The sequence below is a fragment of the Rhinolophus sinicus genome, linkage group LG09 (genome assembly GCF_036562045.2).
Source record: "Rhinolophus sinicus isolate RSC01 linkage group LG09, ASM3656204v1, whole genome shotgun sequence".
In the NCBI taxonomy this organism is placed as follows: Eukaryota; Metazoa; Chordata; class Mammalia; order Chiroptera; family Rhinolophidae; genus Rhinolophus; species Rhinolophus sinicus.
In genome coordinates this window covers 34,061,197-34,085,815 of record NC_133758.1, presented here as the reverse complement: position 1 = coordinate 34,085,815, position 24,619 = coordinate 34,061,197, and the positions used below count along the sequence as shown (strand labels likewise).

General features: G+C 34.2%; 1 protein-coding gene across 1 annotated transcript in view; it reads right to left on the bottom strand.

Annotated features, from left to right (window-relative positions):
• Positions 1–24,619, bottom strand: part of DSC1 (desmocollin 1) — a 313,848-nt gene that overhangs the window by 6,356 nt on the left and 282,873 nt on the right. The window contains exons 8-19 of the mRNA XM_074339731.1: positions 19,362–19,631; positions 18,809–19,002; positions 15,841–15,925; positions 14,349–14,551; positions 12,944–13,063; positions 11,935–12,090; positions 6,259–6,403; positions 4,885–5,051; positions 4,345–4,479; positions 3,738–3,923; positions 2,043–2,302; positions 1,749–1,891 (exon numbers count right to left, since the gene is read on the bottom strand). Coding sequence (XP_074195832.1) covers positions 1,749–1,891; positions 2,043–2,302; positions 3,738–3,923; positions 4,345–4,479; positions 4,885–5,051; positions 6,259–6,403; positions 11,935–12,090; positions 12,944–13,063; positions 14,349–14,551; positions 15,841–15,925; positions 18,809–18,871 — 1,663 coding nt within the window. The 5' untranslated portion in view covers positions 18,872–19,002; positions 19,362–19,631. The remainder of the gene's footprint in view (positions 1–1,748; positions 1,892–2,042; positions 2,303–3,737; positions 3,924–4,344; positions 4,480–4,884; positions 5,052–6,258; positions 6,404–11,934; positions 12,091–12,943; positions 13,064–14,348; positions 14,552–15,840; positions 15,926–18,808; positions 19,003–19,361; positions 19,632–24,619) is intronic.

The window sequence follows — 24,619 nt, the reverse complement described above, 5'->3', positions numbered from 1 at the left end:
GTGTGCCTCGAGTCGGGATTGGGGAGGGGCCTAGGGTTCTGCAGGCTCACTCTTGATTGGTGAATTTAAAACATAAAAGTGGGAATTCAAAGCACAGGAGGAGAACAAACCAGGGGTGAGGGAAGCAGCCTGGTTCTTTATCTGGTGTGTGGCTAGCAGTGTATTTATTTGAGACGGCCATCTCTGAAGTGGATGCCTCAGCAATCAAACCTTAAGTCAGGCACTTGCATTACCACAAGGAAAGGCAATGGTAAGGACTTACACTAAATGGTTCATGGTTTACTGCTAGGAGTGCATGTTTACAAGGATTTTGAGAGGACTACTTTATGACATTTGAACAACATTTCTTCACAGGATACGTTCTAGAATTAACCTTGGAAAAGGATTGCAAACTACAGCAAAACTTGTTTAAGAGTCATTGTTTAATCTTTTCTTTAGGAATTAGGATGACTATTCTGTTTCCCATTAAGAGAGACTCAGAATAAACCTACCTTGGACCCAATTGTTTTAGGTGGGTTGAACTCCTACAGATCGTTCAAATCACAGTAAATTAATCTGTACTCCTGAATAAAATGGGCATCCTCGAAGATGCTACCATGTCCAAGGCAGGTATCAAGTAACATGGATCTTGAAACTAGGACTTTGGCCATCTACCTCCTCCTCACTTTGTGGTACTGATGCACTGGGGTCTAAATGGGGTGCTCTCTTTCAGTAAAATGCAAACTAAAACCACAATTAGATATTGCCTCACACCTATCAGAATGGCTATCATCAATAAGTTAACAAACAACAAGTGTTGGCAATGATGCAGAGATAAAGGAACCCTTGTGCACTGGTGGTGAGCTTACAAACTGGTACAGCCAATATGAAAAACATCTTGGAGGTTCCTCAGAAAATTAAAAAATATAACTACCTTGTGACCCAGCAATTCCACTTCCGGGTATTTATCCCAAGAAATCCAAACACTAATTTGAACAAAATGTATGCTCTATGTTCACCACTCTATGTTCACTATTTACAATAGCCAAGATATGGAAGCAACAAAAGAGCCCACCAAGAGATGACTGGATAAAGAAGAAGTAGAACATATTTACAATGTAATATTACTCAGCCATAAAAAGAATTAAATGTTACCTTTTGCAACAACATGGATGGACCTAGAGGGTATTATGCTAAGTGAAATAAGTCAGACTGAGAAAGACAAGTACCATAAGATCTCACTGATATGTGGAATCTAAAGAACAAAGTAAATAAACAAAACAGAAACAGACTCATAGATACAGAGAACAAACTGATGGCTGCCAGAGGAGAAGTAGGTTGAGAGGCTTGATGAAAAAGGTGAAGGGATTAAAAATAGAAATTGGTAGTTACAAAATAGTCACAGGGATGTAAAGTATGGGAAGTACAACTTAGAGAATATAGTTAAAAATGTTGTAAGAACTATGTATAGTGCCAGGTGGGTACTAGACTAATTGGGGGGATCAATTAGTCTAGTATAAATTATATAAATGTCTAACTACTATACTGGGTACACTTGAAACTAAGATAAAATATAATATTGACTGTCAACTGTAACTGAAAAAAAAATAATTAATTTAAATAAATTGAGTGGTCTCCAAAAAATTGAGCAATCGTAATGCAAACATTTTTGCCTTAAATTTTGATCTGGAAGTAAACAAAATTCTCCCCAAGATTTCCTTGAAAATATATCATATACTTATATTTTATTTCTAGAAAATTGCACTCACCTGCATCCGTTGCAACCACGGAAACATTGTATTCATTGTTTTTTACAAATTTTGATTCTCTATCTAGCACTTTTAAAGTTTTCAAGTCACCAGTGACTTCATTAATTTCAAACCAGTCATCTTCATCGCCTAGCTTCTTATACCTAGTTTTTAGAAATCAAATATAAGTGCTCAAACCAAAAAGTGGACATAATCTCAACATCTGTCATTCTGAAAAATACACAGAACTTCTACAAATTTGAAGTTAGTTTACATCACAATTAAAAGTAAGGACCTTTTTGAAAAATGCATTACCTTAAGCCTTCACTACTGCGTGTTTCTGGATCGAATGCTTTGTATCCAAGAAGTTCTTTGCCAGCTGGGAGGCCATCTTTACTCTGAATAACTTTTACTGGTGGTTGGCATTCAGGGCCCTCATCACTGTCTTTAATTTTAACAGTGACAGTTGTAGTGCACATAGTGGGAGCTTGTGAGTTTGGTCCTTTAGAGAATTGTGCTTCATTAAGTACACCAATTTGCAAAATAACTTGACGATTGACTTCATAGTTCAATGGCTGTTAAATAAACATAATTTGATTATTCAATATATAACATTATATGTAGAAGACTTATAACCATGATTCCAAGTTTTAGCACAAAAGGGAATATCATTTTTTTGTATAAAATGTTACCAAAAGCAGGTGGTAATGCAATTAAAGACTAATAATTAGCTTCCTATAATGACAAATTCTATCAAATTCAAAATTGTTTTAAGATTCAACCAATTTTTCTTCTCACTTTTCTTCTAGAAGGTCCTGCTTTCATTTTTTCATTGTAAGTTTAAATATTAACAGGAATACAGAATAAGTGTTTGACTAAACTCTAATAGATCACTATTAATTATTATTTCATTGCTTATCAAATGGGATAGCAGTGATAACCAAAACAGCAGAAGTCACTCCAAGCTAAGTGTATAAAATCATTAGAGAGAGTATTAGCATATGAGCTTTGGCTATAATGGAGCAGTTCTCCAACTATATGAATCGGAAGATTAAATGAAATTATCTAGCAGCAACTTTCAAAGCACTTTATATTTGGGTTTGTTTAGTGCCTATTCAAAATGCTTAGTCCTGAACTGAATGATTAGAAAGAATCTGAAAGAACAGTTAAATAATTAAAGACTGAAATCTATCAAAATAAGAACAAAATGGAAAGAAACCTAGAAGCAAAGAAGAAGAAAAAGAGAAATAACAGGAAATATAATAATTAAAGGACATTTTCTACGAATCTCATGAAGGAAGCACAATTTGTGCATAAAGCTTCTAGGAAATTAATGAGGGAAGATGTGGGACATGTTAGTGAGGGCTCTGGGCAGAAGGACTTAGAACAGAACCAGGTTCAGTTAAAGTAATCATTGCAGGTGCCAGTAATAGCAATTAAATTTTTAAAATCCTAAAACACTGGCTACCTCAAATTTAGGTGAATTCATGGGGATATTTAGTAAATTGTTTTATAAAATCACTATAGAGAGGTAAAAATAGAATATGAGCATGAAGGGGATTGAAAAGTCAAGAGGTTTGATTTCAGTTAGTGACTCTTCCATTTCTCTCTGTCTTGTGTTCTATAAAATAAGATATTTGAACAAGTGAGTGCCTAAGAAACTTTCTCAGGCTAGTATCTGATTACTAATTCAAAATTTCTCTGCCTTGGTTTGCCTCATCTATAGAACAATAAGTTTTGTACCTGATATGTCTTTCCTCTAAGACAGAAAATAAGGGTGAAATAATAATAATAACAATAAATTTATGTAAACCAATATAATCATTTTAGCATTGCATTGTAATTCTCTAGTCATATACATACAGGAATATATATATATATATATATATATATATATATATATATATATATATACACACGCATACATATATGCACATATATAAATACCTATATATCAATTAAGTAGAATTTTTTAAAGTATCACTTGATTTTTTTTGTTTGTTTGTTTACCTTGACAACACACAAGACTGCTTCATTCGTATTTGGGTCTGTGCTAATTTTGAAGTTTCCATTTTCATTCCCCTGTAGGATTGTGTATACAGCTTTTGAGTGAGGAGTGCTTGGCAAATCCTTGTCATGTACCGCCATTCGTAAAATCTCAACATCAATTCTGTTTTCTTCTACTTCTGCAAAATACTGAAAAAAATTGCCTCTTCTTATTACAAATTTATGGCTTTAGTCTCTTTCCATCTTAATATATTGAAGTGTAAATGACGCCAGAGAGAAGGCCTCTTCTCCTTCATCCTATAAAAGGAGTTTAAATCTAAGGAATCTGATACTGGAGCTTAGCATCCAAGAAAACACTGATGCTGTTGATGTATGAACAGCTTCAAGGGCTAAGGAACTTTTAGACAGCCAAGGGAGTAGATACCTTCCTAGCATCCAGAAATAACCGCCATTTCAATATTTTTATAGAAATTGTATTTTTCTGCTTATGTTATTTGTAAATGGTAGTTATTAAAACCAAAATATGTAATCTCACAGAGCAACCTAATTCCAGATTTGTTGTTTGAAAAAGTAAATGAACTTAGATGAATGAATACAGAGATAAACTCACAGCGGTTTCTGTAAAATATGGTGCATTGTCATTTTCATCTTCGAGTGAAATAGTAATTATTCCTGTATTAGCTAAACCAAAAGGTTGGCCCCCCATGTCTCGTACTTCCATTATTAACTTGTATGTATCACAGCTCTGAAAAAAAGGAAAAAGAAATATTGATGAATATTTTTTTCAAAAAAAAGTCAGCATAAATAAAAATATAGAGCAAGAGACTGGTCAGTCAGGACAATGAAAAGCTGATGTGTCTAACATAACATGTAAAGCTATTTTTTTTATGTTAGCATATGTACATCAAATCAAGTCAATGATCTTAAGTGAGACCTCATCTAATACCTTGTACCGTCCCCAAATCTCTGTAGGGACAAAAGAAGTGTCCAGAGAAGTGTCCATACTTCCATACAGGCTGTCCCTAACCACAGCCTATATGGAAGTATGCTTGGAGAGGGAGCTACAAGGGACCTTACTGTAACTTGTCTGGGAGTTCATTATCATTTAAATATAGGTCAGTGACTGGAAAATTAATAACCAATTCATTACTTCTCTATCCAGTAAAGGCGAAGTTGTGGTGATGACACCTGTGTCTGGATGTATGGAGAAATGCTTTGGATGATCTGGGATTTGCTGTAAGATTTTATATTTCAGACGAGTATGTAGAGTGTCAGGTTCGTCGAGGTCGATGGCAGACACTTTTCCCACTGAGGTGCCTGTTTAAATAAATGCAGTAGAGTCAACTATTTCAAGTAGCAATATAATTGAATTACAGACAAAAATTAAATCAACGCATGGCTGTAGTATATGCTCCCAAAACCCACAAGTAGATTAATTTTGTAGGTAAGTGGAAGAGTATCTAAATGCTCTCCAAATCTCTAAGCTATCCTTACTTAGAAATTTCAATTAAGTAGGTACTGTGAATAACATGATTTGTATCCCACATATCTAAGAACATTCACCCTACCCTTGGTCACAGTGATTCTCAAATACTTCCCCCCCAACCCACTACCGGAATTCATGGGCCATTTTTGGATGGAACTTCTCTGTATATCTTGTTTCCTTTATAGCCCAATTTGATAATGTTAACTAGAGTAATAGCACAGCTTTGCTTATGATAAAGATTTTATGTTTTAATAAATATGTTGGATTATTAATATATGCAAGTAATTATTCATATATGTTAGACACAAATATTATGCACTAGTTTGAGTACCTTAGGTCAAGTTTTATGGCCCAGAAATCAGTGTATTAGAAATGTTGCTTTAGCAAACCACTTATTGTGGGAAAGCAATATTAAATACACACTTATAGTGGTGACAAAATAGGGGAAGCATGAGAACTGACAACATTTCTTTGTAGATTTTTTTTTTTTTTAATAAACTAGGAAGTCTTGTTATGCCGCTGGGTATACTAAGATCACAATCTTGGCTGCCCATAGCATCAAACCAGTTTCAATTATTTTTTTCAATTTGTCTGGAAAACATGCCAAGTAAAGCAATGCATGTGTTGTTGTAAATCAGATTAGCATTTCCATGCCGCGATTTATTTCTGGGTCCTTGAAAATGTACTGAGACTTTATAGAGACTCGAATCATTTATGGCTTTATAAATATATTTGTGACACATATGTACATGGTCAAATTAGAAAATATAAACAGCATTTTTCTGTCACACCTTCGTATTCACTGTGGATTAATCTAACAAAGTTAGAAACTTTACGTATCAGTTAGCTGCCTTCTATATGTGCAGAGCACAGTGAGCACTAAAAGGTTTGCCTTTGAAGACAACAGAGTTTTATGTAGAATATCCTTGAAAGTCAAGCAATTAAATATGTTTAGAATAAACATATTATGCATTTAAAATATTAATGAGGGATTCAATTAAAGCAAAAATCTATTGTTTTTCTAAAATGTGAACTTACCGGATCGGCAATTTTCAGGCACACTAAAGATAGTCACTTTATTCTCAAAATATGGGGCATTATCGTTATCATCTTCAACTTTGAATAATAAGGGGAGTGGGTACTCTGGTGCATAACCGTCTGCGGTTGTTGCATATGCAATCAGCTGAAAGGTAGACAAACGCCATCAGCTTATTCTTAAATAACAAATCATGCACAAAATTAAACCTAGCAGTTGGGGAAAGACGTAATGTTTAAGAAATCATCCACAATAGTGCATGTATCTAAGAACTTATGTAACTGAGAGACAACACACCAGCACAGTCTAGGCGTGCCATGTGGCTTCAGTCCTCTTCCCGGGTTCTCATTATTCTCCCATGCACTCCAGCTGCATGAGGCTGCTCCATTCCCTGATTAACTGCATGCGGTTCTGCATGTTAGAAGGCATGTCGACATCCCCCGGTTATGCTAATAAAAAGTCTTTTTTAAGTTTATAAAAAATATAATTCTATTTATTGCAGTTGATATATAAATATAAATATATATCAACTATCTGGATGATTTTTTTCCCTCTATTTACTGCTTTTTCTCATTTTTCTACCATAAACACACATTTCTTGTATAATAAAAATGCTAATAAAATCATGTACATATTCCAAATTTCATCTCAAAATGATATATCTTAATCCCAAATGCCAGGATTTAATGCTCTTTCCCTTTCAACACTGTCATATTATTTCTGCACTCCTTTTAAGTGGCTTATGCGTAGAAAGTGTTCAATGAATGGTTGTTGAGTTAAACAGATTTTCTTCCCTGACAGAACCAACTAAACCTGTCCAAAGTGAACTCTGTATTCATTCAGTTCTTCACCACAATTAGCTCCTCTTGAGTTCCCTACTGTAACCATCTTCTAAAATGAACCAAAATTATTCATAAAATTCCAGGTATCTAACTCCTCCTTCTTTTTCCTTAGCCGTTTTGGTCAGTTGCCAAGTTCTAGCAATTATGGCATTTCTATGTCTCTATCATCCATCTCCTTTTTTCTATTCCCAATGCCATCATCTTCATGAGACTCCATAAGTATCCTATCAACTATCTATGGACAACTAACTATGTTGTCCTACCAGCTATCCTGCAATTGTCTTAACTGACCTTCTCCAACCTATGTAAAACTCAGGAGTGAGATTCATATCCATAAAGCACATCTTTAAACGTTATACCTTCATCACACTCTTCAGTGATCTGCCTATCCATCATTGACCAAAGTAACCACATGCAACATTTCATCTTCACATGTTAACATAGAGGAGAAGTAATTTCCACTCTAATCTCTAGGATGGGAAGTGTTGAAATAACCATCCATGTTCTCTCTGTCCCCTTATTCACTTTTCCCCAAACAACCTCCAGGTGTGCTATTTGAGTAACAAAGTTTATACTTTGATTTCCACAGTCTGGTCTCTATATCTTATTTCTCAAATAAATTCTGAACTCAGGAGTGTAATACTGGAGTGTATTACCACCCCTTCACCACCACTACCATCACCATTGCCATTACGGCCATCATCATCCTCACCACCATCACATCCAGATGTCAAACTATTCAGCCTTCCTCTCCCCATTTTTGATATAATTTTTTTCTTTAAACTGCTGCCAGTTGAGAGTTGCAGTTAGAGAAAATTATGAAATTGTTTTATGTCTCCATTAGATTACAATTGTCCTCAGAGACGAAGTCTGTGTCTTACAGATATTTGTGTGTCTGGAGCACCTAACACAGAGTCTTACACTGGGGAATTCTTCAACAATTAGCTTTTTACATTCAATTCCACACATCTTTTCCTTTTAGGAAGACAGACTACACCTAAGTTCACCCTCTGTAAAAAATGTCATAAATATTCTACGGAATCAATTGTAATGAATTATTTTTTTATCTCATCACATTGACATTAAAATATTTTCATATCTAATCTAAGCCCATTCTGCTATAATTTACACTATTCTTTGCTAGTTTTTCTCTTCAATGAAAATGATCATCTGCTTCCTGCCATATAATCACTTGTCCTTTGAAATAATATTTCCTGATGTTTAACTATTAGGTTGGTGCAAAAGGAATTGCAGTTTTTGCAATTATTTCTTAACCTTTTTAACCACAATAACTTTTGCACCAACCTAAGACAAGTAAATATTATTTCACTTTCCACTGATTCAGATGTGGTGATTTTGTTTCCGGTACCATTTCAGGTATTGTTTTTCGTTTTGCTATAAATGAGCTGAGTACCTAAAAAATAAATCAAAATTGAAATCTTTACTGTAAAGGGGACAACTTAAACTAGAAATGTAGCTAAACCTTAAAGTGTAGCCTAGCCCCCTAGGAGAATACACTTATATTCATATAATAGAGAACATAATTATAAATATTTTTAAAGTCATTACAACAATAATTTCAAAGAAACTTAAAAGTAATTGCTTAACAGTTATTCTCATTATTCTATATTAAAAGCAAAATAATACATTTAAATACTGTTATAAGTATAAATAAATATAATAAGTATACATAAATAGAATATACTTTAGAGTTAGCATATTTTTAGCTGAATTAGAAGAGTATTATTTCATTTCAAGTGTGTATTATTGTGGTGTCCTTTTCCCCTTGAATCGCCTCTATAGCTTGAAGAAACCCAGCTCTTTTAGCCCTCTCATACTATAATTTGTGCTTATCTTTGAAATTGCTCTCATCTTTGGGAATATGCAAAAAGTTGACAGCAGGAGTTGGGACTTGAATTTGGGCTTGTAAAGAGGGGCATCAGGTATCCAGTGTAGATTGGGCAAAGAGAAAGGGAGAGCGGTAACACCAAAGCTGAGTGGGTACACAATGTGATTAACAACACACATATAAAGACAATGGATAGACTTGTGTCTCAAAAAGGAAACATAGGTTATAAGATAGTAAGGTTCTTATTGGATAGGTAAGAAGAAAACAGATTGAACTGATTTTTCCCTGTGAACTTATAAAGGGTACAGATTCTCCTCAACACTCAAAGAGGAAGAGTGTTGCATCTAAAATTAACGTAATATTGTATGCCAACTATTCTTTAATATATATTTTTTAAAAGAGTAAAAGTGTTTGTAGCTGCTTTCTTTCATAGAATAACTTGGAATTATTGAAGAAAATTCTCTTTTTGTATACTCTTTTGAAAAACTTGGAAAAATGACCTTATGTGAATCCCTAAAAAACTAGATGAGTTGAGTGGTTTATGACTAACTCCTCCAACTGTGAAAATGGTGTGACTGACCCTGAAAAGTCTCCACGAGGCAAAGGTAAACAATACAACATGGGGCAAGAGAGAGAACAGGAGCACAGCGATGATATGTATTGAATTTGAACCATGGCTACCATTCCCAATAATCAATGAAATCAATTATTTCAAATAATAATTTATTAACACTTATTTATAGAGGTTAGATAAAAGCAAAGAACTGAGAAATCCCATCAAAATCCCCAGTTTTGAGAACAAAATTCTGGAGCATGTGCCTTATTTGATTTACCATTAGGATATTTTTAAAGAGCTTTACAGTTATATAGTGATCTTGCCAACATTATGGCATTTGACGACCAAAACAACTCTGAGGTGGTAGGTGAGACAACTGTTAGCAGCCGGTAAAACAGAGAAGAAAACCAATTCTTGAGGTTGTGACCTATTCGAGTCTAAAAGGAAAAGTGGCAGGTATTGAAAATCTACTAATTTCCAGAAAAATAAGCTTTTCAGTATAAAACAATAAGGGCAATTGATTTGATAGAAAAGCAAAGACATATTATTTTACTGTTAATCTCTACATTGACAGAGAAGGCTTCTATTCCATATGGCCTCAAGTGATTGTACAACCTGCATCATGTTCACATCTGGTTGTTATACTTCCCTTTAAGAATGTTACTGATTTGCAAGTGGCATTTCTTAATGGCAATTCAAACTTAACCATGTAAATGGAAACTAGAGAAACATGACTAATTATGCAAGTTATTCAAAAGCTCAACTTTGAGCATAAATTCCAAACTACTTTATTCCTTTGTCCTGAAAAAAAAAAATGTCAAAAAAATAGCAAAGGGATATTTTAATTTTAAATGATTTTCTTTGTTTTTCATGGCAATAATCCCAATAAGTCAAGACAGACAGAAGGTTGACCAGTGAGAAGCAGCTGAAACCTCAAAATCCATAAATGGGGTGTTATCAGCACAGTAAAAATGAAGAGTACATCTCAACATGTAGAGTAGGCAGCTTTATACTTCTCTACAAGAGTGACTGCTAGTGTTAGATCTTTCTTCTTGTGAAGGAACTCCCAAAGCAGCAGAGAGCTTACATATTTACATACACAGGGATGGATATGTGTGTGTTATTTGACCATTATTTATTTGGCTTCTTGACAGAAAGATAAAAATGTTTGCAAACCATTTTATTTCATTATGAAATCCCTGAAGTGGAACATTCATGTTATTCCAAAAATTGCACTACCTTATATAGTGTAGTGCTCTGACATCCTGAGGATAGGGTCCTTAGCATGAATTATAAGGTCCTTCAAGTCTGTTCTTTTCTTACCACTCTAGCCTTGTATTTCACACTCTTCCTTAACTTCAAACAACACTTCAGCCAGGGTTTGTTGTTGTCCTTGTTGATTTCTTTTAAACAAATGAATCTTTCTATTGCTGATGCCTCGGCCTATAACACTTGGGTACCTCCTCCTCCCCACACTATCGACTTCTTTCAATGGCTGCCTTTGTATGGCCACCAATTCCTACTCATTTTTTAGATGTCTGCTAAGATTTTACTTTCTGAACTTCCCAGGTATAAGATAAATTCCCTTTTCATGTGCTTCTTTACCAAAAATGTCTTTACTACACTGTCTTATAATTCAAGATACCGATTGCTTAAACAGTTCCATTCTCCATCACCCCGAAATTCAGTGTGAATTCTTATATGTCAGATTAGATATCAGAATGCGAAGGAGACATGTGAAGTTGAAACAGAAAGCCAAAAAAAAAAAAAAAAAAAAAGGATTGAATTTTCAGAAGACTGAGAATTTGGGGGATGGGTAAGATTAGATAGAATAAAACGAATTTATTATAAGGAAATAAAATGATGCTCAAGATTTTTGTTCCCGAAGGACAGTCAGCAAGAAAAAAAGAAAAGCACAATGCTATTTATATGGAAGAGGCTACAACAGCAGATCTCAACCTTAGGACACATTTAGAATCACCTTGGATGACTTCTAATTTTCAACTGACTGGGCCCCGTGTCAGAATAATTAGATCAGCATTTCTGAGGATAGGCCAGAGGACCAGTATTTTTTTAAAAAGTTATCATGTCATTTATAATGTACAGGTAGAGTTGAAAATAATTGAACCATGTTATCTCAGGGAACTTTGAACCCAATAAATTCACTGTTATCCCAGGATTCTACAGATCAAAACCTGTCCTTTAAAATTTGTCATTATACTTTCTATAGTTCTCCACTTTTCTTCCCTTATATTCATTGCATTTTTTCATCAATGGCATCAATAGAAATTTGTAGTTTATGTTACACATTAATGATATTTAAAATATTAAATCAAGTAATTGACTCTTTTAATATATAAACAAGCAACACTGAAAATATTAAACCAGTAATAAAAAACATAATTCTGAATAAGTAATCAAATTATCTTACTGGAAAATGGTCATATTGCTCACGATCTATGCTTCGTGTACAAAAGATATCCCCACTGTCTTTATTTATGAAGAACAAATTCATGGGCTCTTTGTCCACTCCTGGTCCACTTATGGAGTAAAAGATGGTGTAATTCTGTGCAGCATCAGATTGGACCTATAACAGTAAGTGACAATTTAGTATAAAAATTATCTTCAATCTGACATCTTTTGATGTTTCGTGTTTGTTTTTTTATCACTTGCTTTCTTTCCTACTCACCTATTCTTTCTTTCCTCCATTTATCTACCTGCCATCTCCCATATTTTTCAAATTCTTATTCATATTCTGAATATGCAAAGCCACAAACTGTCATTTATTTGGTCCCAAATGCTTTTGTATTATCTGCATATTTGTGGAAAATTTATGGAGTTGAATACACCTTTGTAATTCCTATTCACTTGCTCTTATTCCTGTATCAATTATAGTAACAGTTTCAGTGATTTTGAATTATTTGGAATGGAGAATTTCGTGATTAAAAAAATAGAAATAATGTAACTTTCCTCCCAAAATTAATTCTTCAAAAATTGCATAACTTCAAAGCTGGCCTATATTTACCCTAGACTTACCTGGCAGTGACACCACCTTTTTGGTAAACATAAATATTGACCTCTTTTTTGTGAGGATGTGTTAAATCGTGAGTTGAATTATGCAAAATCTGTAGGCATGTCCTCTGTACATGAATGCTAAAGTCCAGTAGAGTATTTAGGGAAATCTGGGTGGAAACCTAAGAGCATCAGAAACTCAAAATATAGAATTTTTTCTAAATGTTAAATATGATTTCTGGAGGAAAGTGACAAATGACACTGATTCACTTCTACGGGACCCTATTTCTGGTGAATGGATGATCCTTATTAGTACCAATAGGTTAAAGCCCTGATTCAAAATATTGTGCAATTCAAATGGAATGTTGAAAAACAAACACACAACCAAAAACCCTCTAACCTATGAAATAAAACAAGATGAAATGTACCTGCTGAACATGTTGTGGAAATGGACCTAGTGAGTTCTCCATCAGAGAACATGGAATTGGAGCCCATCGTCTCTTGCTGCGTTTGAGGACAGTGTCTTTAGCGTGTCTCTTCTTAGGAACCTACATTTGATGAAGAAGAAAGAAATACACAGCATGGCTTATCATTATAGGGTTTTTATACAGACATGAAGAAAATAAGTGAGGGTGTACATAATAATGTCACAGATAAACCCCAAACTATTTCTGTTTTTTTATTTTATTATTTTATTAATCACACACACACACACACACACACACACACACACACACACCATGACTAAGAAACAGTTTCACCTTTTTCCCGATTTAACCAGCTAACAAACCAGAATTGCATAAGGCACTGGTAAAAGCTGCCATCTTGAGAAAGGAAGACCCTTAAAAATAGATAATCCCTTAACAAATATTTAAGAATGGATTTTATTCTACTAGGAGTGGTACAACCAAAATTTGTTGAAACACTAGCTGCATTTCAAAGTATTTGTGTACCTATACAAAATACAGGTCAGCATTTCTTCAAGTATGTTTTATTTTATGTGATTTGGAGACTCTTTACAATTTTGATATAAAATAATATTTTGTAATCCTTAAGCATATTCTGAATTTAATGAAGAGGAGTTCTTATAATCAAAAGAAATTTAGCTGGGAAAGTCTCAAGTCAAATCACTTACTAAAAAATGATTTTATAAGACCAAATTCATTGTGCAGAATTGGCTTAAAGTGAGATTTGCATGAATTCCAATAACCTTCTCCTTTCCCATTCCTTTTTTATTATTATTAAGTGCATTGGGGTAACACTAGTTAGTAAAATTATACAGGTTTATCCTTGATCACCACCACTCACTGCAAGAAAGTGAATCTAGCATCAGAACATTGAAACCAATGCTATGGACTGGCCATTTCTTCATTTTCTGAAGTAAAGGACCCCATGGAATTTTCAGTTCAGATGGGAGTAAGCTTTAGACAATCCTTTCTCTTCTTTAAAGAGAGACTCACACCCATAGTCACTTGGGAGAGAGCCACTCAGGGTGGAGTGCCACACTTCCAGCCTGAATCAGTTTTCACTGTTACAGACTCACCCCTGCCTTGATCTTCAGGTTGGTTGTTCTTATTACCACATCTCAAAGCACTGTCTGAAATCTTTGATATTCTGACTTTGCTCCCTGGCTATAGAGTTGTTCATTTTTATACCATTTATAAACAGCACTAACACTCCTTAAAACAGCTTAGTCCTTACATGTGTTAATTATCAATGAAATAGACGACCAAGTGAGCATTAAAGAGCAATGATTTTTAACATGGAACGAAGTCCATGAAAGGAAGGACTCTCATAAGCAGATTAACATGGTTAAGTCTTTGCTGAATATACCTTCTTTCCTCTTGCTTCCAGAACAATTTCTATCTCTTTCTCTTCCTGCCTCTGACTGTCCGAAAGAAAAATGGAAAAACTCTTCCGTTGGGAAGACAAAATAAGATCATGTGTTGTGTAAATTGAGCCATCTTCTAGAATTCTGAAGTCAGGATCACTTGACAGGATTAGGCTGGCTGGTTGGAGACACTCCTTCAGATTCACTGCAGGGAAGAAATTTCACAGTAATTTGTAAGATGAAACATAATGGAACAAGTTTTACAGGAATAACAACTGCAAGTTGGTGCATGAGAAGCAGAAAGTCACACTTGGAATTTGATGAGTACCTGCTATTCTAAAACTGAGGGGCCATGAAAATTAAATAATTACACTAATGAAGTCACAGTTTCCATTACTTTCATCATAAATTAATTTATGAATAGACAAAATATGTTTTTAGTGTCACTGGATTTATTGTTTCCACTTTAACTTTGACTTATGGGTTTCTACACATATAAAAAAAATTTGTTGTTTTATGTTATATGTAAGGTAACTAACCGCATGACATCAGTCGATTTTGAACTTGTTTGAATTAATCTTTGATAGTTAAATCTTGCAAAAATAAGAAAACTGGTTTATACTTATATAATATTTCTCAGTAATATTGCAAATAATCATTGTATAGTATCTTCTGGAGGTTTAATAAACCCAATACTTAGTATATATTGTGATTGTTATCAAAATATTTCCTTTACATATTTAATACATTTAGCATATTTATTGTGTGTCTTTAGAGTATAGACTATATATATTTGATATGGTTTTTGAAAGATACCAGAGATTAATTTAAAGCACTGGTCGAAGCAACATCTATTGGGAAGGATACCATTTCTGAACTTAAAGTGTGTTTTTTTAAATGTAAACTTAATGCTGATGAAAAACCTTGATGGAAGGGATGTTATTCTTGGACTCAGAACAACTAACCTGTGCTTCAGGTGTGGCTGTGATAGTAAGACTAGTTGAAATTTTATTTGACTTTCACAAGCTATTCTGTGAGATAGATCACATAAATTGATGCATACCAGTTCATTGTAATCAATTTTTACACAAATTTTATTTTGAGCCATTTAAATTTTGACACGTCTGTTTTATATGAAATCAATTTAAAAATCTCGATTTTGTAATTTTGGCTACAGATAAGTCAATGTGGATTAAAATATGCTTCTGGTTTTGGTGTCTTGCTTTGTTTGAACTAAACTAAGATAATTTAGTCCTCTGATATTTGCTAATTTTTCTGGTAAGAAAAGAATACAACTTGGAACTTTAGTTTTTTCTAACTACTACCAAAAACAAAACAAAAAACAAAAAAAAAACCCCAAGCAAATTACCTTTCATTTTATTTGAATTTTAATGCCACGTAGCTACTATATGACTTTTATTCCAAACTTTACAAGAGCAGCCTGAAACTAAATGTAGCAATTAAAACTATGAAATTCTTAATACTGTTTTTTACCTTTGCCTACAAGTGTTTCAGCCTGAAGATGAGAAGGAACTTGAAGAGAAATTTTCTGACAACCATCGCAAAGCAATATTAAAACCTAAAAAGAAAAAAGAAAAAAAAAATAATTAGGAATACGTTTTATTACAAACTTTTACATTATAATTATGTCTTATTGATAAAAATATTGTCAATTCCAGCAACAAGTTAATCTTCTAATCCTTCAATATTTTTCATACTTATTTTAAAAGGAAACAGCAAAGAATGTAGTTTTAGGGGCATCATAGTCATTTAGTATCAATGACAAAATTAAAATGAACAGTAGTTCTTAGAACCTAAATCATATTGTATCATTTTAAGAAAATATGTTATGAACCATTGATTTTATATAAAAGTTATCATCTCTAAGGCCATTCATAAATGTCATTCTGATTTTTAGCATTAATTACTTAACTCTAGAATATAATAATCATATATTATACTTCATAATGTACACAAATCACATTTTCACAGACCCAAACCATTTGAGGGTATAGTTGATTAAGTCTAGACAATATTTGAGAGGTTTTTTTATAACCTCTTAAAGAACAACATGCACAAATATTTACTGATCTCAAATCACTACTTGGACTGGCTTTGCATAAACTTTAAAGTCTAAATGATCTCATTCACAAAATTAGTCTAAAAAGAAACATATTTCAAAATATAAAGAGTAGCTTTCAACAGGGAAAAGATTTTTAATCAAAGTCAAGACACAATTGTCCTAAAAAGCTAGGTAGTTCAAGGAAAGAAGACAGAGACTATCTGAAAAATAAAAGCTATCAGTTTAAGTTTCTTTGAGTTAAAAACTATTTTGCTTCTCTTTCCGGGAGTTTCTGTTTATTTGCTTCATCTTCCGTTTATTAAAATGACTACTTTTTTATTATTTAGAAATAAAATAGACCAGAGCTAGATTTCCCTGAAATAGATTGGTTCTTATGATCAAGTTTTTCTCTGAGGATATTGTTCTAGATTTATGGGGCCCATTATGTGGGAGAAGGAAAGAAGACTATTAATCATATTGTGGATATACACTACTTTTCCATCTCAAGTCTATTGTATATATTGTATTAGCCTATTTAAATACAGCCATGTGCTGCTTAACATGGGGATACCTCTTGGGATATGCGTAGCCAACCGATTTCCTCCTTGTTCAAACATCACAGAGTGCATTTACACAAACCTGGATGGCATAGCCCACGACTGTAATTGCACTGCTGTACTTTTATATGACTGGCAATACAGTAGGTTTATTTACACCAGCATCACTACAAACACGTGAGTAATGTGTTGACGTTAGGACAGCTACAATGTCACTATGTGATAGGAATTTTTCAATTCCATTATAATCTTATAGGACCATCATTTGTAGACGGGGTCCCATTGTTGACCCTAACATTGTTATGTGGTTCATAACTATAGTTGTAATTTTACAGAAACTCTGTTAGGCAGATGGTACCAAAGACTGGAATGTAAAAAAGAACATTTGTGTTCAGTTTTAATTTAAATAACCACTTTTTAGAACACAGATATTTTATTTGCATTTTTGATATTTTTATTCCTAATGCCAAGGATTGAACTAAGTTATATCTAAAGAAGTTTCCAAGCATAAAAAATTCTATTGCTGATAATCTAAATACAAAATGTGTAAAGGGCATTTTGTAATTAGAAATAGATATTCAAATATACACATATACACATATACATATACATGCATATGTATACATGTATACATATACACACATTATTCTCATAAGATATATCCACATTCCCACTCCTACACCTGTCTTATTTCCTTCCTGCCCAGGACCCCACTTCACTGGTTCTCTGTTCCGTTTGCAGACAGAGACAATGGAGGTAGGTTTCCAGAAGTACTATTCCAGTCTTCAGGTTAAATTAGCAGCTTAGTGAATTGGAGACAGCTGGGGTCACACATCCTTTTGGTCATTATGGAAATCACGGATGAATGGGCAGAAGATAAACCAAAGGATACTAGACAGAGCAGAAGCCAAAAGCAAAAGAAACCTGGATGAATTCTTGGAAAGATTTCACCACATTTTACGTGACTAATACTAACTCAGTAAGGTCTCTGAGTTTCCCCAATCCCCACCCAGGCAGTTATAGGATGAGAAGGAAACCATCAATTCCACACTGTGTTTTATATATTTGGAGAAAATGTTTATCCCCATACAATAAAATCTTTAAATTCTGAAAATATAATTTGAAGTTAAAACATTTGGCTAAAATGAAAAAAAGAAGGAAATTAAGTGCTCAGAAATGCCAGATGTAGATGTGGGACAACTCCCCTTTCCCTCTGCCCACCAAAGAAAAATTAGCACCTGAATACACAGTTATAAAGCTATTAAACACCTAAGTGGAAAACCATAACCAAGTTAACGACATTTTTCAATAGCTGGTATATTTTTCTTTATTATTTTTTCTCAAGCTAAACCCCTTGCTTGAACAATAGCTGTACCCTACTCTTAGCTCTTCCTGGGTAAAACTAAGAAAGTCTTGGGTCATTCCCATCTTCACCCAGAGTCCTTTTCCTCTTCTCACGGCTCACTGCAACTAAGCATGTTAAATAACTGCAGCTTATTTATGACTAGTAGCAAAAGCAAACCTCAGAACCTCCTGGGCCCAATGCCTGAGGAATGAATTCATTCCATTACTCTTTAGAAAAACACCACAGCAAGACTGAACAGGGGATTCCCTTGAAAAACTAACAATCTGGCCGTGGGCACTTGAAGAGCAAGCAAAGCACCTGCCATCAGGGTCCCAAGTCTCTCAACTCTTCCTTGAATTTTTCTCAGGTCTGTTTTAGTTTTCCTACTCTATCTTCTCTGCCTTTCACTCTCACCCCTATTGTCTTTCAAGCCTAAACTGGAGGGAGGAAGCACATAGTAACATGCTTGAATTCTTTAATCCTTTGGGTGTTACTCACCAGGAAAGAGAAAAGGAGCTGCTTACAGAAGGTGCTCCCTGGTGCTGCAGAGGCCACAGCCATCAGAAGTGGTCCCAGTGGTCAGGGATGGTGACTGGATAACAGGGCAGCTTGGGATGCACAGGGCAGCTTAGCAGGTTCCCAATGGCTGGCACTTGTGCTGGGTATTCTGCTGCCACCCTGGCGCAGATCAGCTTGATTTGGAGGAGAGTCAGGAGGCAAATGATAAGTGACAAGAGGAGGAGCAGCAGGAGAATTGCTTTCCTCCTGTTCCTGGGGTAGTCTTTCTCCTTCCAATTCAATTACCTCTGAATGTAAAGAGGTTTTCCGACAAGTGGGGAGGGTGGGGTACAAAACACCCCAAAACCCAGTCACTAGCTCCTCCTCACAGCAGCTTTCAAAACTTCTCCTGCCACTTGACACATAGCAGAAGCAAGGGGAACACCCTCGATCACTGGCCCTCCTCCCTTCCCCCCAGGTTGATGCTCTGAAGTCCTCCCCAGTTATTACCCACTCCTACGTCCTCCCCTCCTTCTTTGCCTTATTAACCTACCTTGCCCCTGGGTACAAACACAAATTGTGCACGAACTCCATGCTAGGAATTGATGCCTACTCAGCTGCCGCTGGCAAATCAGGGGACATACTCATATGCAGATGTCATATCACATCATCAGAAGTTATCTCCCTATCGAAGCATTTAGTGTAGGCTGTCTCATAGAGCATTGCACTTCTGCCAGAGAGCTGGCACTCCAGTGTACAGCAGCAGCTTCATGGATGCATGGTGTCTACTCCCTTTATTGTCTGTCCGCTGTGGTTCGGTCCTCTAGATGTCCAAGGAATTTACCAGAATGTATATAGAAGTCAGAGAATAAAGAAATAAATAGCTGAGATGTAATTTTCTTATTCTATTCTTTTTGTTACTCATGAGGCAATATTTTTTTTCCTTGTGTATCTTTATTCAAGAATAACTATGAATAGAGGCCAACTCTCTTTATCACTCCATTCATCCTAATCATTTGTACATTACATGTAGGATATCCTAGCCTAAAAGTACACTATTCCTGCAAGCTTAGTTTTAAACACTGATGATCTTTTTATATCATTTCTCCTGTCACAACGCAGTGATTTCAATGTCAATTGCACACAACATCAGTGATGGAATTTAGGAAAGGAGGGTGAATATTTTAAAATGGTAATTGCTTAATTTGAGGGATAGAGAGGGAACTAAAATTCTTATTTCCTGGGCCACTGATAATAATCAGGAGCCGTGACAGGCATTTCAGTGAATCCTCCCAAACAGCCCAAATGAAGACGCCTTTTAGATGATGAAACCACAAAAAAGTAAGTAATCATCCTTTGCCCATTAACCCATAATGGAGAAGTAAACATTTGAACATAGGTCTGACTGCCACCAATTGCCATCACTTCGAAAAGGAGCAGAAAATGATGATATATGTGAGAATTCTGTCTTGCTGAACAGTAAGCCAATTTGAAACTAGTATAATGTATTCAGAAGCTGTTACCTTCTACACTTCTTAGTTTCAGCCAATCATTGCAGAACACCATGAGATCTGGTCTCCTTGGTGAGCATTATTCTATAGCTCAGTAAAATGGCTGTTAAACTACTTACTTTACAGATGTTTATACCAGAAATTACTCTTCCTGCTCTTGCTACTTACATTTCCACCTTATGTTTAACTGAAAAGTAAAAATCCAGCCCAACTCAGGCTGTTGAGTAAAGGATGAAAACTTTTTTTTTTTTTTTTTTTTTTGCTGATTTGATAGTAGAAGCAATTCCTTCTTGTATGTAGAGGTGAAAATACTAATATAATTGTTTCTTTGTAATTATGGGCCAGGGAGATTTGGGAAATAAAAACTCCGGGACAAGAACTAAAAGACATCTTGTAGTATTTTATTGCCAAAGATATAGCCACCAATAAATATGTTTTGTGTCTCCATTGGAATTTGATTTCTCAATAAGAAAATAAAATCACTTTAATTGGATATTCTTATATTTGGTATTTTGAGAGAAAAGAATGAAATATAGAGATAGGAATAATTACCTAAGTGTATATGTGTAGATCCGAGTGTAATTCTGTGTATGTTTAAGCATAATTATCCGAGTTATATCTAAATATATATGTCTGTAGCTTAAAGAATGCAGATTCAAGTTCTCCAGTTCTCCAATCCTGGAAAGTGGAAATATATTTTCCAGCTAATAAAGTCATCATTGCATCTTCCTATATTATGAAAATGGGAAAGAATGCATTACAAAAATTAAATTGGTGATACTGAAAAAATTAGCACATATTGGCCTGTTGAAGAGATGCAAAGCCTTGCTAAGTACAAGTGCATCCAGAATACTGTCCATGACTCTGGAAAATTGATTTTCTTGATCCTGCTCCTTTTACACTGCTGTTACATGTTTTCTTCTCCTGTTATCTCTCTCGAAAGTAATAGAAAAACTTGTGCGAAAGCTAATTCCAAGTCATTGGTTTGCAAATTGGTCACATCTAAAATATTTCTCCCAGATTTTCTACTTATACACAAAGTTTTCCTTATCTAAGTACTTTGTAGGAAAACAATTTATTATAATAAAATTGATGACCTTAAAATCAAGTTAAATAAGAACAAAATTTATATCTTCCAATTTCTTGCCACCAGATTCTTCAGAAAGAGCTCTATTTTATTTTTGTGTGTCTGTTTGTTGTATTTTGTTTGTTTTAATCTATGTCTAACAACCTAATTGAATGATTGACAATGTAGTACAATGATTAAGAGCTTAGACTCTACAGCTAGACTTCCTGGGTTCAACAGCTGGCTTTACTACTTATTAACAATATACCATTAAGCCAGTTACTTAACTCCTCATGCCTCAGTCTCTTCATCCATAAAATGGGGATAATGATAGCTGCTACTTTATAGGTTATTATGAGGATAAATATGATGTTACATAGAAAGCATTTTGAACAATGTCTGGCTCATAATAAGCACTAATGTTCTACACATAATTGCTTTGGTGTGCAATAAAAAGTTACAGAGATTGAATTTAAAATGAAACAAACAAAATTATTGCAAATCCAAGGTCTCTTAGGTAAAAGTTATCCAAACATATACAAACACATTTATTCATTGAACAAATATTTAAGGGTCCATGTATTGGGCTCTGACCTATGCTAAGAGATGAGTACCATACACAGAAAAAAGAAGGCAGAAATCTTTTTTTTTTTTTAAGACACACTTTGTGAAGGAAAATACAAATGTAATTATTTCTTTCCAGTTCAAAATATATGGTAAAAAGAGGCACTGTAACAATTAAATGTCTCAGTAATTTAGAGAGAAATTAAGAATAGGCAATAATTACATTCTTAGTGCAGAGACTCCTGTAGAAGAGAAGAATTTATTTGAAATATGTAAATGTTGCATGATCTGTTTTCCACCACAGATTTATGGTTGTACAGAGAATGATTTAAATCTAAAGACCCATATAACCCTTGCAATTCTTTAGTTTTTAGCTTAAGGCATGTCAAGAAAATATGCCTTCCTATGAATTTCAAAGTATGTATCTTACGAAAATACAGTGACAAATTTCTTAAGAGATATTTATACACAGCTAACTTCCAGAAAGTTCTGGTTATGAATAAATTCAAGGCCTCAAAATAGCCACTTATCAATAGAATTATTGTCTCTGTCAGGTAACCCAATTTATTCTAGAAGACGTTGAACTGGTAGGAATGCTGTACACATTGATGAAACCATAATAAGGCACGTTGTGTTAAATATGACCGAAGATAAGAGAAACTACAGGGGTAAAACAGGTGTGTAAGCTTAGTATGGGAGAGTAGAAGTATATGAACAAAGAAAAAAGAAATCTTAGCTATAGAAAACATCTTGGGTCCCATGAGTCCAATGTTCTGCAGTGGAAAGCCCCTTCAATTACACTCATAGACTTTTATCTGGGTAAATGGTTATTAGAAATTAGAAGTAATGCATAGGTATTAATAATTACTAGCAATGATTTGTTGAGGTTATTTGCATAGAATACCAATTAATTTTACATAAAATAACCAATTCCCATTATTATCAAAACTGTTGGCAGATCTATGAAAAGAAATGTCAGCACATATCTCTGTATAATTTAGAACTCTATTCAGCACACACATGTAAGTCAAACTAGCTTAAGACAAACAAAACAAAATAAAATAGTTGAGGATAAAGAGATTTTTTTAAATGATGTAATGGAAAGTCCAGGAATATCCTAAATTCAGGCACAGCTTGAGCCAAGTGATCAAATGATATTACCAAGATATTGGCTCTCTCCATTTCTTAGCCGTGCCTTTTTTTGTGTTCCTTTATTATCATTGTTTTCTCAGTGTGCAGACAAAGATGGCCACCAGAAGCCACCAGTTGACATTCTATTGGTTTAGTAATCCATAGTTGAAAGAGCACGTCTTGTTTCCAACAATTTGAACAAAACACAATCCCACTGGCCAAATTTTGTCCTAAGCCTAAAGTCAAGAAGTGGGCTAGACCACATGGACAAAAAGCAGTGGCGAAGTGGTTGCCCAAAGACAACTGTGGCCTATTGACAGAAAAAGAAGGAATAGTGGCTAGACAGGCAAATCAAAAAATGTCCACCAAACTAACCTTTTTTTATTGCCATTTCAATAATACCAGTCAATCATCCATCAATCATTTATCAATACCTTCTATACTCTAAACATTAGCCGTGGTGTTGATGATAGAAAGCTGAAGAAGATGTGATCTATTGCCCTCAAGGAGATTACAATCCACTATATGTTTTAAAAATAAGTTAAAATTCTTCATATGATATGGTCAAGATTAAAATTCTGGTGAAATGAACATAATGAATGACTTTGATTTGCTTCCTGATATTTCCTCCAATTTTTTTTGGACTTCAAAGCTAAATATTTGAAAAGCATTTTTTTTTTAATGATAGATGGACTCTTACTGTCATTTATTTATCTTACATATTAAAAATCATATTATTAAATGTTGATTTTAAACATAAGAATATATACTCAGTACCTAAACTTTGTTAAGATAGAAAATTAGGAGGGTAATCTTCCAGGGTATATCTTCCAGTCTAGTTTCTGTGCATAGAATTTTTAATGTTGTTATACTGTGCTATAAATGTAACCTTGTAGAATGTACTTTCCCCTTAATAATATAAAACAGACATTTTTCATATATCATGACAAGTGCTATGTTAATGGTTGTATTAAATTCCTTAAATGAATTACAATTGATTTAACCATTCCCTAATATTGGGTATTTAAATTGTTCTTAATTTTTCATTATTATAAAGACCACCTTGATAGACAAACTCTTTTCTGGATTTAGGGTCATTTCTTGAGATACAGTCCCACAAGTAGAAGTTCTTTCCGGGTCAAAAGATATGGGATTTAATGGCCCTTGCTATATACCCGTAAAACCAACTTGCATCACAAAAACAGAGTACCAATGTACTGTGTTTCCCCGAAAATAAGACCGGGTCTTATATTACTGTTTGCTCCAACAGACGTATTAGGGCTTATATTCAGGGGATGTCATCCTGAAAAATCATGCTAGGGCTTATTTTCTGGTTAGATCTTATTTTCGGGGAAATACAGTATATTCTTACTGATAATGAATGCAACAATAAATATCCTACCCAAGATTAAATATGATTACTTCATTAAAAATCCTACTATTTTGATAAGACATTTTAATTTGAAGTTGAGCACTTTTCACAACTGCCAAGCCAGTGCAATTTTAAGTGATGTATATGCTCTTTTTGGCATATATTTG